This window comes from Microtus ochrogaster, chromosome 21 (genome assembly GCF_000317375.1).
Source record: "Microtus ochrogaster isolate Prairie Vole_2 chromosome 21, MicOch1.0, whole genome shotgun sequence".
NCBI classification, from domain to species: Eukaryota; Metazoa; Chordata; class Mammalia; order Rodentia; family Cricetidae; genus Microtus; species Microtus ochrogaster.
In genome coordinates this window covers 22819695-22835233 of record NC_022022.1, presented here as the reverse complement: position 1 = coordinate 22835233, position 15539 = coordinate 22819695, and the positions used below count along the sequence as shown (strand labels likewise).

Below are 15539 nucleotides of genomic sequence, written 5' to 3'. Positions count from 1 at the left end.
TCTATACTAGGCAAACATTTGATTAAGAGACAAACAAAATCCAATTTTAACATTTTAGGTGAACGAGATAACTTTTACTGTGACATTTGTTCCTGTGTATTTCAGTGCAGTAGACAGATGCATGTCTTAAGAGGCAATCTGTTAATAAGTTCTTGAGAATTCTTTTGCATGGAAAGATATGATACCTATGCTGCAGGAATTTCCTTCTCTTTCTGATGTTTTATGTGTTACCATAGTTACTAAAGGATGTTTAGCTACTTTTAGAATGCAAACATGTACTGCCTTTACTCTATAACTCTTTATAAAATTTGACGTAAAGATTAAGAAATGTAAACTTTTAAAAATGAAATCATTATTTTCTTAGAATTATAATAAAGCTCTGTTATATTAGATTGAAACAAACTGGACTTAAAGGGATTTAACTTGTGAAGAGTGTTTAAACTCTAGTGCCAACTGAAAATTTCTTTGATCAGACACACCGCAAAGATAAAAGAGTGCCTATGAGGAAATGGCACAGGTTGCTGGCATTTTCATATAACTACTATGAGCTACACATATCTTCATGGGAAACTTCTTTGGTCCTTCTTGGAGCTTAGACCTTCAGCCATTTCTGTATTACAAGTGGGGAAAATGGAAGCGTGAGGGATTTGGAGTCTTGTTCATCCTCAGTAGAAGGGGTAGATCTGAGGCTGGTGTGCCAGCGAGTTGGAGAGTCACATAAACATGAAGTCAATGTCAGGGTAAAGTTTTAGACCTGCTCCAGCTCCCAGTGAACATTCTCAGTCATCACAACTTCAGGTAAAGGTCCGATTGAATCACACGCAGGTGTCGTTTTCCAGACCATAGCTGTCTGTCACTGAGGACTCCATTTAATATTGTCTACACCATGACTAATTATATTTAGCATTATTTATGGAGGCAATCTATCCTTTAAAATATATCATATTAGTTTAATATAAGGAATGTTATTTATATAACAAAGTATTTAGCACATAGCACATGGTTAGTGAATGCTTGTTAAATAAACCAACTTGAATGATAATGAAAAAGACAGGCAAATTCATTTGGCTGAATCTTATAAATAAAATGGAAAGGAAGAATTTTTAGGAAAATAAAAGCCACTTACTTTATCCTTCTCATGGATATGTCCACGGATTTGGCTGACTTGAGAACAGGGTCTTATAATAACTGTAGGAGCTGGACGGTGGTGGTGCACGCCTTTAATCCCAGCAGTCGGGAGGCAGAGGCAGGCGGATCTCTGGGAGTTCGAGGCCAGCCTGGTCTACAGAGCTAGTTCCGGGACAGGCACCAAAAGCTACAGAGAAACCCTATCTCAAAAAACAAATAATAATAATAATAATAATAATAATAATAATAATAATAATAATAATAATAACTGTAGGATTCTAAGAGTCTTTTTAAATAGACTGCATTTTCAGGACATTGGGTTTATTCTGTTGTGGGGATCTATAGCAGCTGTCGGACTCCTGACATGACAGAGTTAGGGACACCTGGGCAGAAAGTCACTCATACTTGATGACATTCCCATACATAGAAAGGCCACCGTGGCTATATGGAAGGGGTCCTATGACACTCATGAATATAATCAGACATTTTGTATTGTCAAAATGACCAAGTATACATGTTGTCTGCTATGAAATTGCAGGAAATGTGCACACAGGTGTGCATATTCTTTTAAGCATAGACAAATATACCACTCAGAAGTTACAGCTTAATGCAATGGACTCTCATACAGTAAATAATTATTTTTTGCAGAGAATTGCCAAGTAGTCACTGATGTCCGTGATCTTCTTCATAGAAATTGCACTAGAGTGACTGTGGAGGAATAGGTTAACCCTGCTATTTTCAGTTTTGTTGTTTTTGCAATGGGGAGAAAAAAAATACTCACTTATGAACCATTTGTTCACTATTCTTTTAGTCAACTATTATTTGCAAAATTCTTTTTCTATACTAAGCACTGCAAGTCATTTCAGGGTGATGGTGTTGATTAGAAGGTCCAGCACAAAATGAACGCCCAAGGGGATGACTCCCGTCCCCCCATCAAGGATTCCAGTAAAAATTTGGAGTTAATATATACGCGAATTTGTGCCACCCCTGCCATCTACTACAGCTCTGCTCAAGGCTGGCCTCATGCTAGTCCCAACATCAACTCCAAGCCAGGGACTTTCATCTCCGTCAAAGTTTTGATTGCATGTCAAAATTCTAGTTTTTAGACACATTTTACTGGGGCAGGGCATTGGGCTTCTAATGGAGTTTTCTATTCAGAAGCTTCCATATGCAGCTTTCTCTAACCAAGGCTATCTCCTGGGTTAAGCTTGAGGTTAAATTCTTTTATTGTCGTAGATCTAAAGCTAACTTTGAGGGTTGATAGCAGTTTGACCCTCAGCAGCCCTCGGTGAAACACCGAGTTACTCTTCATCTTTCCTGAGGAAAAATAATCACAGCTTTGTTGTTCTTTCCCCTTTTAAATCTTCTGTCTGTGGAATCATTTTAAATGTCAATTGGTTAGAATATAAGAACCGTTATAAATTGAGTCTGTTTATCTCGTGTTTCATAATCTCGTCTCTTCTTGTTTAGTCCGCCATAAGGTGTGAGGGAGTATTTGCTGCTGAGACACGGGTTGCTGGGAAAATTGTGCTCCAAATAAACAATGAGGTGCTTGGTGGGTTTGCTGTAAATAAGAACTGAGACTGAAGGCTAACCTGATTTTCTTCTCCCTCTGCAAATCGGCGCCATCACGATCTACAGAATGGCTACACACCTCTGCACCAAGCTGCCCAACAAGGCCACACACACATCATTAATGTCCTGCTCCAGCATGGGGCCAAGCCAAATGCCACCACCGCGGTAAGGATGCCTGTGGCCCTTCCCTGGGCTTTCATCTTTCTCCTCCCTTGCCCTGCTCTGAGTCCTATTGTCAGAGATTAAGTGTGACCCATCCTCCTTAAACAAACTCCCAGGCTGTGGAAAGCCCCAGATTTGGGAAAAATCCTTTCTAGTAGTCTGTGATTTCTGGGGAGTGTTTGCCGGGAAGGAAGTCAGTTGGGGCTCTGGGGAATGGGGCCCTCCACTTGGACTGCTGGAAGGGCTTTGCTTACAGCTGGCTCTCAGATGTGAGCACATATCCGCCCCTCCCTCCCCCGTCTTCTTAACAGAGCCCAGTTTCTGAGCTGCTGGCTTCGAACGGGCCTCATTGGGATGTGGAGCCATTGAAATGTAAACTAAGCGGTGCAATTAAACAAACGGGGTCCCCAGTGGCCTGGGCTGGAGGCGGCTGGAATTGCTGGCTTGTGTAGTTTTTGCAGCCCTGGAGCTCCTACGGAGCAGAAGCTAAATCTGTCACTGGGTCCCTATGGTAACATCTTACCTGCAGCAGATGGCCTGACCCTTGGTGAGCAATGAGCATACCAGGTTCTCCCTGGTAGTTTTGGCAGACACTCTCCTCAGTTCCAGGGGTGGCTTTAGAAGACCAGGGCAGCCTTTGGAGCTGCTTGACAACCTCAGGGTTAAGCATCAAGTGCTTCTTATTAAAAAGAGCAGGCAGATGCAAGCTTGTTGTGTTACCATGGTGACCTAGGCTATAGTCTAAAGAAGTTACAAAGACAGATTTAGACGTAATGGTAAAAACTAGTGATTTTCCCGAGCTTGCCTTGTTTTGGAAGGAAGTGCTGGCTCATGCCTAGCCCCGGGTGAGCTCATTGGCTCCGAAGGCAGTCCTCCCTAGCCTTCCTCACTCTTTCCCTCTTTCTCTCTCTTCAGAATGGTAACACAGCTCTGGCGATTGCTAAGCGGCTGGGCTACATCTCTGTGGTTGATACCCTGAAGGTTGTGACTGAGGAGGTCACCACCACCACCACGGTGAGTACTGATGACTGGTCTGCTCCTGTCCTCTTGTTTTTCCCGCCACATACCTTTTGCTCAGTGTTTGCAGCTTGAACTTTTTTTTTTTGTTGTTGTTGTTGTTGTTGCATGCATGGTAGAATAGGCTCAGGAATATGCAGCTATAAATGTGCTTACCAACGGGTGCAGGGTTTCTGTCAGTATAATTCCAAATCGAATATATGAATATAGCTTTGTAATTATAGAAAAGTGCTTTACCCTGTGAGTTCTTTTCTGGTTCTTCTGCTTCTTCTGGTTGTGTGACACCTACCGCCGGCAGAAAGGTATCACAGGCTGTCACCAACTTGAACTTGGCCTAGAGGTCAAGCAGCCTCTTCTCAAGAGAGACCCTGGCTAGGTCAAATGCACTTCTACAGACAACAGAGTCTCCTCAAATTTATTCTTTTCCTTCTTATGTCTGATGATGATTTTTTTTTTTTTAGAATAAAAATTGCAGATGTCCGGTGTATGCCTACAATCCTTTATTTCCACTGCTTTAAAACACCTAATGGTCCCCTAGAAGGTACCAGTGACAGTCATGGCTCTTGGCCAGAGAAAATCCCAAGAGCAAATCCAGAGAGTGCTGCATCCTTATCTCTGCATAGGCTCCAGGGGGAGTTTTTAAACTTTAATTTAAGCACGAGTTCGATGAACAACAGCGTTTCAATTTATCGTTGTAAAGCGGTGAAACAACAAGATCTGAGATGTTCCATGGAAACAGTGACACCACAGATCAACCAAGTGTTCGGAGTAAGGCTGTGCTGAATGCTCCAAGCTGGAACCACTGTATACAGAGTTTGGGAACACTGGATTCTTTTAAATAGAGGGGAGGGAAAAGAAAGGAATTTTGTTTTACAGGCCAGCGAAAAACCCCCATGGACAGCCATTGAGGTAGATGAAACACAGTCGATGTGACATGCAGTTTTAAATAGAGTGGCATATGAATAATTAATGAACTGCACAATATCGCCTGAACTTTTTGATGGGAGGCAGCTGCTCTGCTCATTGTGCAAGCAGAGCCATCTCCTTTAGCCAGTGCACACAGTGGTTTTAAAGATATAGATCGGATCAATTATAAATGAGAAAAAGTCTTGCTAATGTTTAACATTCTACTTACAGCTCATGATATAAGGCCATGGCCTTTTTTTTTTTTCTTAATTTTCTTCTATTTAAACATTTGGAATCAGTTAGTGGGAAATGCTCAGGCTTCTGTGATTGCTCGGGATAGTATGGAGCGTGTTTCCGTTCTGTGTCGCTCAAATGAGGATAGATATGTCTGTCCCCACAAACCTTCATTTCCTTGTGGTGAGAATATTTAAAAATCTTTCTGCTTGGCTGAATCTTAACCACTTTAAAAACGAATGGTTTTTCGTAACAGGGAAGTCATCGTATGAAGACTTCCACAGCTATTTCACCTCAGAGCGGCATGCACTTCACAAAGATACAAAGGTGTTAGTGAGAAGATTGGCTGAGCATGGTTGCTGTCAGAGTCTTGGATTTTGTTAACTTCAAATCTTTTTCCACGCTGGAAATAATGGATGTGTATTTTTACTGAATGGCCACTAGATGGCAAGCTGTGGCTCTTTTCCTCTGGTCCTACTTTGCTCTCATTCAATATGCTAAGTAACATTTCTTCTTTAAGGAAGGAAAGATGTGTGGGGCCTCTGTGCTATCAGCTGAAGAGCATCAGTAGTTGAAAGAGTTCTTCTGCACAAGCGTAGTGGGAGGGGAGAAGAGAGTTATAACCCAGAGGAAAATGCATTTTTTTTGGTACATCAACAACATGGTGAAACTTATACATCTCATTAAGATTTCCGGTACATAAATATTAGAGCAAATGTTTTTAAATGCAAAAGATCCATATTTTAACATTTCTTAATTTGTTTCTAAGCATTCTAAGTACTAGGCTGGGGATTGACTCAGTGGCTAACACACTTGCCTCGCCAGTGTGAGAAACTAAGTTTGGACCCCAGAACCACACAATGGTAATGTACATCTGCAATTGTGGTCTTTCTGTGGACAGATAGGAGGTGGAGGCAGGAGAATTCCCAGAAGTTGGAGGGCCATATAACATGGGCTTCACAGCAGCAAGCAGTGAGTTCCTATCTCAAAACAAAGTGGAAAGTTTAGAGTGACAATCCTAGGCTGTTCTCTAACTCTCACTGTGCAACTTGGTGTGTGTGCTCTGCAGTCACACAGGTGAAATGCACACACATACACACACACAATTATAAATATTCTCCATCCCGTGGGCCCCCTGGACCAAGTTTTCTCCGCCCCCTGTTTCTGAAGTCGCTTATAAAATAACCACTCTGAGGCTTAATGTTAATTATGTATTCTTTGGCCTTTTAGCTCAGGCTTCTTATTAACTAACTCTTGCGTCTTAAGTTAACCCATTTCTATTATTTTATATTTTACCATGAGGCTTGTGGTTGGTTTGTTACCTCACGTGTTGCTTCTTGGGCAGCTACATGGCGTCCAATATGTGGCCCCATTGTCTTTATGGAGACTTCAAAGGTCGTTGTTAGGCAGGCTCATGATTCACTGCAGAAAACTGGTACTCAGACCCAAAATCATGTACAGGAAGGTAGTTGAAACATTTTTTTTTAAATGTTAGTATTCCATATGACCATTAATATCATGACAAAAAGTTTAAAATATATTTATAAGATTGATGTGTATATTCATCTTATAAATTTTATAATTTTATAAATTTTGAACCTTAAGAAAAGCTGTTAAAGAGTCAACATAAAACCAAAAGATTATAAGATTAGTGGCAATAAAGTAGTCCTTAAATATTTGTTTATCTTATGTCCCAGATCAGGTGGCTCTTCTGACAGAGATTTTTGATTTCACTTTAATAAACATGCTTGGGTTTAGAGAAGGAGAGAGCCACAATCCAACTCCAAAGACATACACACATGCTGATTTTTTTTTAAAAAAAATATTTACCATCTCTAAGTAAGCAGGCAGATGGTTTGCCAGAAACCAGATATACAGGGAAGATATGGAAAGTCTTATCCCTGACAGTTAACTCTAACACAAGGCAACTGTTTTTAGAACATTTTATGAGTTTTTGCTTTTGAATTATTTATATTTAATTATATTTTCACTACTATATTATTATTTATGTTCATTTTAAAGTTGAACATTATTTGAAAAAAAAAAACTCACCATATTTGAAATTTCTAGGTGAAAAACCCAGTAAGCCATAAATAACACACAGAATGTCAGATTTCAGCTTCAGTGTGTCACTCACATTAAATAAACCACCATTCCCACCAAACCCCTTTATCTGGAGGGTGGTGTTAGTGGCGGGTTGTTGTTTTATTTATAGTTCGCTTGCATGTATGTCTATGCCGGGTGCCTACAGAGGGCATCAGATCCCCTGGAACTGGAGTTACAGACAGTTGTTGGCCATTAGTGGATGCTGGGGAGTGAACCTGTATCTCCTGGAAGAGCAGTCAGTGCTCTTAACTACTGAGCCCTCTCTCTATCTCAATGGCTGCATGATTTGATTCTGCTTTATGTTTATTGTCTGATGCTCCTAATTGGTTCCTGATAGAATTGTGAGTTTGTTCTGAGATATGAGATTTGTAGCTAAAAAAAGTACCTATGCATTCTCTTCTAGTGTGGAGGTCTTCATGCAGTACACCTCTCTGTGGGAAAAATAGTGCTCAGTCATTCTTTTTGCTATAGGGCGCTATCTGTGATATCTCAAATAGCTAATATGTAAGATTAGTATTGTGCTAGCTTCGGAGGACACATCTGGAATTCAGTTCAGGCTGCTGGATTGCAAAGGCCTCTTTCCTAACCATTTCCTAACCATTCCCATCTAATTAATCTTGGTTTTGCTGAAAAGTAGCTTAACCAGAATTCTATGAAAGAACTGTTCCTGCCTAGTTTTCCACAAAATAAAATAAAATGCCACACAAGAGTTATACTTTACTGATTTCAATGGGTATGTCCTATTTCATGTCATTTTCTCAAGTTTACTGACTAGCCAAAACAAAAACAAACAAACCCCAGCACCACAGTGATAGCCAGCAGTGCACGGCATTTTATAATGAGGCAAAGGGGATCCAATTTCACGTGATGAGGTTAGATGCATCCATTGGATGCGGTCATTGAATTGTAGCTGCACAAATGATGGGCTCGCTTACCACCCATTGCATTTCCAGGGTGTGCCGCTGTGCAGTCATGTGAGGTCTCTTGAAAAGAAACTTCTTCCCCAAGTCCTTTGCCCCAAAGCATGAATGAAAGCCTTGTGAGAGAGCGGATAAGAGGCAGTGGATTGTAAGGGAGAGGCTGGGGTGGCCGAGATCGCCCAGACACTGTGGAATTGTGGTATTTCTAAGTTTACACTGGGAGACGCAGCAGGGGAGGTGGGACATTTCAGCATTGTCTTAGGATGAAGTTCTCTGTGTTTGCAGGAACGGTCATCACAAAACTGGGGGCGTATTCCCAACAGCAATAGCCAACAGCCCTCGTCTAGTAAGATTGGAAAAAACTATGAAAAATGACTCATTCCTCCACCTGTCAATCTGCTCTCATCAGCTAATTTTTTTATTATTGGTGTAATTTTAAAGTAATGTATTACATGGCAAAGAGTCGTTGCTAGAAAGAACATAATTATCTAATAAATTACCCCAAATTACCGCATATAAATCATATTAGATATATTTTCCTTTGCTCATTAGGTAGGTTTTTTTAAAGCAGTAAAGAAAATGTAATTCTAAGTCCGAAATTTGATTTGATACCATGTTTGTTAAAAGAATCATTGAAATAAAAATTCGATGCATCCAGATAATGTCCTTTCACAGTGTCTGATCATCATTTTCCTGTGAATATAGTTCCTTGATCAAATGTCTGCATTTTCATCTTTGCACAAACACTATCAATAGTCATTATGTGTGTATGTGCTTTATAACACCTAGTTATCACTTCCTGGGGCTCGAGAGATGGCCTGGTGGTTAGCCCTTGCTATCCAAATGGCAGTTTATAGCTGCCCATTACCCCAGTTCCAGCAGATCTAAAACCTTCTTCTTGCCTACATAGGGTCCAGAATGCAATGTAAGTACATACACGAAGGCAAATATTCATGCATATTATAAACAAATATTTTCAAAAGTTTTATATAACATTTATGCATTTTTTGTGTGTTCTTAAAGAAACATGTGGAGTATAGAACCCTTAACTTTGTCTGATATATTTTTAAAATCATTTATAATTGTCTCACCCACACCTAATTTGGTAGCAGTTATTTGGGGGGGGGGGACACAACTTTGTCGAAACTTCCTAGAGTACTTACCTTTATCTTTCTAGAAGAAATGAAAACAATTATACATTTAATAGTTTGCTTAGTTACAACAGTTATATTGACAAATATGGTTGGCATTAACAAAAGAAGGGTAGCCTACAAGTGCTCTGATGACAGCCACAGGGTGAAGGTGTTGAAAGGTGAAATGGTGGCCGAGATCATTGTCTATGCTATGATGGCTTGGGAGGTCTGTGAATACAAGGCATGACTAGGTAGGGGGTGTTGGCCAAGTGGGGTCACTTAGCATACAGTTTCCTCCCACAGGGAAAACCAGATATTATCCACTAATCATAAAGCATCATAAGAGCTTATATTTAATTTTCTATGTGTTCCCATAGCATGATGAATCACTCATTGTCTGACTTAATTATATCTCATTAATCTTGTGCATAACATATTCTTTATTTTAACTTTTAAATTTGTTTCAGATCTTGACCATGACATCTTAGACTCTGTAGCAAAAGCAGAAGTACATGAGCCTTGAATTATAGCTTTGTTCTCCATCTATTGTGCAAATGCAGTTGTTTAAACAAACTATGTTTCAGTAACCAAATATCTTAAGGATATTTCATTTTAAAAGAAAATTGTATATTATCTCTAATTATATACCTCATGAGTAGAAAGATCTGTTTGTGATACATTCCACAAACATTTACTGATGCCCTGTGAAGACTGGGCAAATATTAGATTCAAATACAGCTACATATTGTATTGTACATTGAGGGCATTGTGAGTATTATTCAGGAAAACATCTGTGAGCAACATGATTATTGTGTGCTACTGTTTATTCTGCTATATACATTTTCTAATGTAACAGATAGCACTTAATCCCAAACAAGGCAGCCTGGCTATTCATTCTGGCAAGGAAAAAGAATGTATACTCACACTACCAGCATCTGACAATGGACCATGGGCTGCCACACAGTCGTTTACTTACTAATGGAGACACTTCTTCATGTAGAAATTACTCTAGAACATTCTCATATGAAATGAACTTCCTGAGTAGTCTAACACAATAGACATCGTCACATTATTAAATCATTTTATTTACATTTAGATACTTATTTAGAATGTTTCAAGAAAGTTTAACAAGATATGCCTGTTGTATGACTGTCTTCCTAAGGCTAAAATATGAGCCTCAAATTGAGTTGTATAATGTAACAAAATGGAACATCTGTCCTGTAGATCAGATCTCAATATGTAGCTCGAGAACTCATTATGTAGGCCAGGCTGACTTCAAACTAAATGGGACTTTTATAAAAAATACTGTTAGCTGGACCCCAAGATGCAGAATTATTATTCTGTGTTGAGACACAAGTAACAGTATTTGTGTGTGTGTGTGTGTGTGTGTGTGTGTGTGTGTGTGTGTGTGTGTGTACATTTAAGGCCAGAGGTCCATGTATCCAGTGTCTTCCCCAATCATTGTCAGTCTTAGGTTTCAGGCAAAATCTCACTGAACCTGGAACTCATTCATTTAGCGAGTCAGAATGGCCAGTGAGCTCTAGGTGTCTCCCTGTTTTCCCAGCACTAGTGTGACAATTATGTGCACTTGCACCTGGTCACCATGTGCCAGTCGTCTGAAATCAGACCCTCATGTTTATGTAGCAGACATTTTATCATCTGCGCCATATTATCAGCTCAGGTCATTGATATTTTAAAATACTTTTTGGCAATTCTAGTGTACTGCTAGAGTTGAATTCTATGATATATAGATTATAATTTAACCGAGTTAAATTTATAACCCTAGTTTGAAATCCTGAAATAATAATAAAGTTGTGTCTTATGAAAGCCCTTTAAATTTGTTCATTTCACAAATGTTTATCTGCTATCTAGTGTGTGGGAGATCATTGGGCCTTTGCTTTATTTTGACTGCAGTGTTTAGCTTGTTCTCATCTAGTCAAAACCTGTTGCCTTACATAAATATCCCAAGAAACGTAGGCAAGTTGGATTTATTGATGTGGGCTTCAATTGTACCCTCACCTACACACCACAAGGTTCTCTAGCATTGTACTTTCTTCCTTGTCTTTGAACAAAGATTCCACTCAAAAGAAAATCTGTTTTGTCACTTAGTGAATTTTAAGTATATGTTAACATAATTTTACAGCATCATACTTTTATATCATTTCGTATGTATGAGAGAGACATCTACTCTGTTTCAGGTTCTATGGTAACACTCTACCTCTGGAATGACTCCCACTCTTCTGTGGGAGGTAGAGAAATAGATGAGCCACACGCAGTTGTTTGTGATATATATCTAGCAGAGTTCAATAAGTAAAGTTATTGGTAGAACATCAGGAAGTATTTCTCTGTGGTAATCACATCTGATAGTCTAAGGAAAAGGTTTTGATAGAGAAAGGAATGTGTTACATACATGACTAAAATGTTCTGAGACCCTTCATGCCTAGGATGAATGTAATTTTCAATTACATCCATCAGTTACCCCAGCTGATGCTGATTGAGTCCACAGTCCAAGGACTGTTCCCTAGGAGCTCCTGCATTGATACTCATCACAGCTTATAAAACATTGCTCTCTGATTTCCCAACAATGAAACTGAGGCATGGCTGAGATCAAGGACGTGCAGAGGCCTTAAAGCTAAGATGAGTCTGGAAATGGAAGCCATGCATCCAAATGAGCCTGCTCTTTCATTTTTTTTTATCCTCTATCGGGAATGAAATCATTGGATTTGGCCACTCAAGGGAGCACCAGAGAAGGCCCAGGAGCAATAAACCATAACTGCAGTCTGAATACTATAGAGATGACTAATTCTCTCCTGCTGGTCCTCTAACCCCTGACAACACGTGTCACATATAATTTATGTGCTCCATTTCTTTTGCAGCGTCTCTGTAACAACTTTGCTGTTAATACATTGCATGTTTATTACTTCATTGTAAAGTTTTGCTGGAAACGGCTAGAGACGTCTTGAAGACATTAGTTTGCCTTTTCGATAAGACTAATTACTAACGCCATTACTAAAGACTTCATTTTTCAACTGGGAACTAACAGTAATGAATCTTCTCGTGGACAATGTTCCTGGAGTCATTGGTCATTTGTCTTCAGAAAGAACAAAGGAATGTTCATGAAAGCGAGTAAGATTCCAAAACATCCACATGGATAAGATGGGATGTTTGGGGTCCGATGGCTTGCTGCTGCAGCAGAGTATGGCACCTCTGTGACTCCATTTAAGTTTTGTTTGATTTTATTTTTAACTTTGCACTGAATGATTTTTGTCTTTCCAGACTATCACAGAAAAACACAAGCTGAATGTTCCTGAGACAATGACGGAGGTTCTTGATGTTTCTGATGAAGAGGGTAAGTCTTTGGTAACAGCTGCCGAGTTCCACACAAGGAAACCAAAGTTTTATTTGAGATAAAGGTGGTAGTATAGATTATAGCATCCTAATATTTAAAACCCAGCCACCAACTATAGTCTACTATATTTACTCTGGACATGGAGGAAGTAGGCAGGTCAGGTCTACCTACTTTTTTCCCATTATTATTTTTAATCTCTAATACCAAGTAAGACTAGGGAATGAGAAAGAAGCTTCTAATTATCCATGTACTAAAAGAGCTGTCTGTTATAATAGTTATTACTAATACATATACTAATTATGTCAACATATTTCATGCTCAAATGTCTTGAAAGACCTTAAACCATTTTTTATTAGTGGTATATTAAGAAATCTCTGCTGTCTGATGAGTTCAAACATCCAGAATATATATCAAACTCAGAAGAAAAGAACCTTAGAAAAGGCACAAAAGGACCTCAGCACAAAATAGTGCAGTCCCAACCTGAGTAAGCTCAGCCTTCCTAATGCTGTGACCCTTTAGTACAGTTCTTTTTGCTGTGGTGACCCCCAGTCATAAAATTATTTCATTGCTACTTCCTAACTGTAATTTTGCTACTGTTATGAATTATAATGTAAATATGTGATATACAGGATGTCTGATATGTGATTGCCAAAGGACTTGCAACTCACAGGTTGAGAACTGCTGATCTAGATAGTGGACTTCAGAGTCCTGAAAAGGACTGTTTCTCTAAAAGATGCTGGGGACTAGGGGGTAGAGGTCAGAAGCCAGGCTTGACACAGAGAGGCTCTTTATCTACTTTACCAGTGACTTCTTTGTTCCATATTTTAAATTTCCATGTATTGTTTCTTCTGAATAATAATAAAAAAGAACCTACTACTCTCATAGAGTATGCAAGCTTCACTAGTAGAACCAGCATATGAGATTAAAAAACCTATAGCCATGTATATGTGCATGGAACATTCATCCATGCCTTTGCAAAATCATTGCCACAAAGGCAGTGCTAGGCCTGATATTAAAAGACTCTATGAAAAATATTAAATATGTCTCTAGGTTCTTTGACATGAAATCTCAAGGCCAAGCTTTAGATTCTTAAGTCTTTCTTGGATCCAGCTTGTTTCGTTATTGGCACTAGGCGCTGAGCTGTGTCAGTTCGCATAAGAATTATGACAAGAGCGAACAAATGTTGGATCGATGTATGATGATGAGTAATTTTAAAAGTCCTGCCAAAGGCTGTAATTCTGAGTATTTATTATAAGTCTGAGCTTTGTTTTAGTATCGGCCAGCTGAGTTCGAGCATTTGTATATGCACGCCATATTTCAGGGGATTTTCTTTCTCATTCTCATATGTTATGCAGCTCTTAAGCAGTTTGGTGACCACTTTATTGATGGGGAAACGCTTAGTGATTCAGGTACCATTCAAGGGACTCAGAGTGATTGCCTTTCTTTGCTTTTAATTTTTCTTAACTACCTCGAAGCAACTTGTTAATTCTTAAATCTTTGTGCTTGATACTAATGTTTCTTTGGAAACAGCTTGTATAGTGTGGGTAGAATTGTGCATGTGTGCATTAGATGCGTGCATTTTATTATTGTGTAAGTTTAAAGCCATGTTTGCTTATTCTGGTAATAGTTTAGCAACTATATGGAGACCAACTAAACAACATTACCCTATCTGAGGTACATTATAAGAATGTTTCCCCAGAGTCATAGCTTTATTTTTTTTAGGATAGAGATTTTGAGGAAAAGTAATTTTTTGGTATATTAATACAAAAGTAAGCATGACATATTGGTAACTAGTTACTAGATGCACTTTCAGCTAAGGTTGCTTGAGGTGAATGCTCACATTACTCCTTTTATATGAGGCAAAAATATAATAAACTAGAAGCCAGGTATGGTAGCATGCATCTATAGTCATGATTACTCAGGAGGCACAGGCTGGATGATAACTGAGAACAGACATTCAAGTCAGCCTGCCTGGGAATAGTGGCACACACCTTTAATCCCAGCACCCAGGTGACAGAGGCAGTGAGTTTAAGGTCAATCAGAGCTATGCTATGTAGAGAGAATCTCTCTTTAAAAAAAATGTCAGTCTTAGCAATGCAGTGAGACCCTTTTTAAAAAACAAATATATAATTAAGAGTCATAATGTGATTGGTTTTTAAAAGACAGTCAAGAGTAGAGATAAGTCACATGATTCAAAATGATCTCTAAAGATCATCCAGGGAGGAGAGGGCTAGGGATAAGAAGATTTCCCAATGTTTAAGGGTGTTTGCTCTCTTAACAAAGGACCCAAGTGTTCCCAGCATTCATGGCAGGCAGCTTACAACCACCTGTAACTCAAGCTTCAGTGGATGTTATTCCCTTTTCTGGTCTCTGGGGGCAACTATATACACTTGCACACACATACACCTACCCTTGCTCCCCAACACATAGAGAAACCCTGTCTCGAAAAACCAAAAAAAAAAAGCAAAATAAATATTTTTAAAAGTCATTCAGTGTGAATTTGACATTTAAAGAAAAAAATGAATGACGTAAAATGTTCTGTGATATGCAGTTTCCAGAGATGATGTGGTATCTCTTCATAGCAAGCTTATTACATGAAAACCCAGTGTAAACATTAAATACATTTGATTTCAAAACAGATCACTATTTAAAAAATAGTTGGTAAAGGACTTATTACCTAACACAAATAAAGTGTTTACTGTGGAATTACTAGAAACTTCATTCGCAAGACTCTCATGTCTACCTGATATATAAAATGAAATATATTACATATATTTTGAATCAAACTGTTAAACAATGACATTTGATAGTGATTAAAAACTCTTGTGACAGGAATAATGATTAGTTAACAAGAACATCTTGTGATAAGATAAATGTTTTATTTTTAGAAATAATAAAAAAGTAACAGCATTTTATTGCCAGCAGAGAATTTTTTTTTAAATTTTTAATCTGTGTTATTTTTCTTTCTTTTTTTTAATTTATTTATTTATTGAGGATTTCCGCCTCCTC

The 15539-nt window shown here is 38.7% G+C and overlaps 1 protein-coding gene across 50 annotated transcripts in view; it reads left to right on the top strand.

Annotated features, from left to right (window-relative positions):
• Positions 1-15539, top strand: part of Ank2 (ankyrin 2) — a 530016-nt gene that overhangs the window by 450953 nt on the left and 63524 nt on the right. For all 50 annotated transcript variants that reach the window (XM_026783964.1, XM_013349981.2, XM_013349975.2 and 47 more), the window contains 3 exons: positions 2770-2868; positions 3781-3879; positions 12458-12530. In XM_026783964.1, the coding sequence (XP_026639765.1) occupies positions 2770-2868; positions 3781-3879; positions 12458-12530 (271 nt within the window). The remainder of the gene's footprint in view (positions 1-2769; positions 2869-3780; positions 3880-12457; positions 12531-15539) is intronic.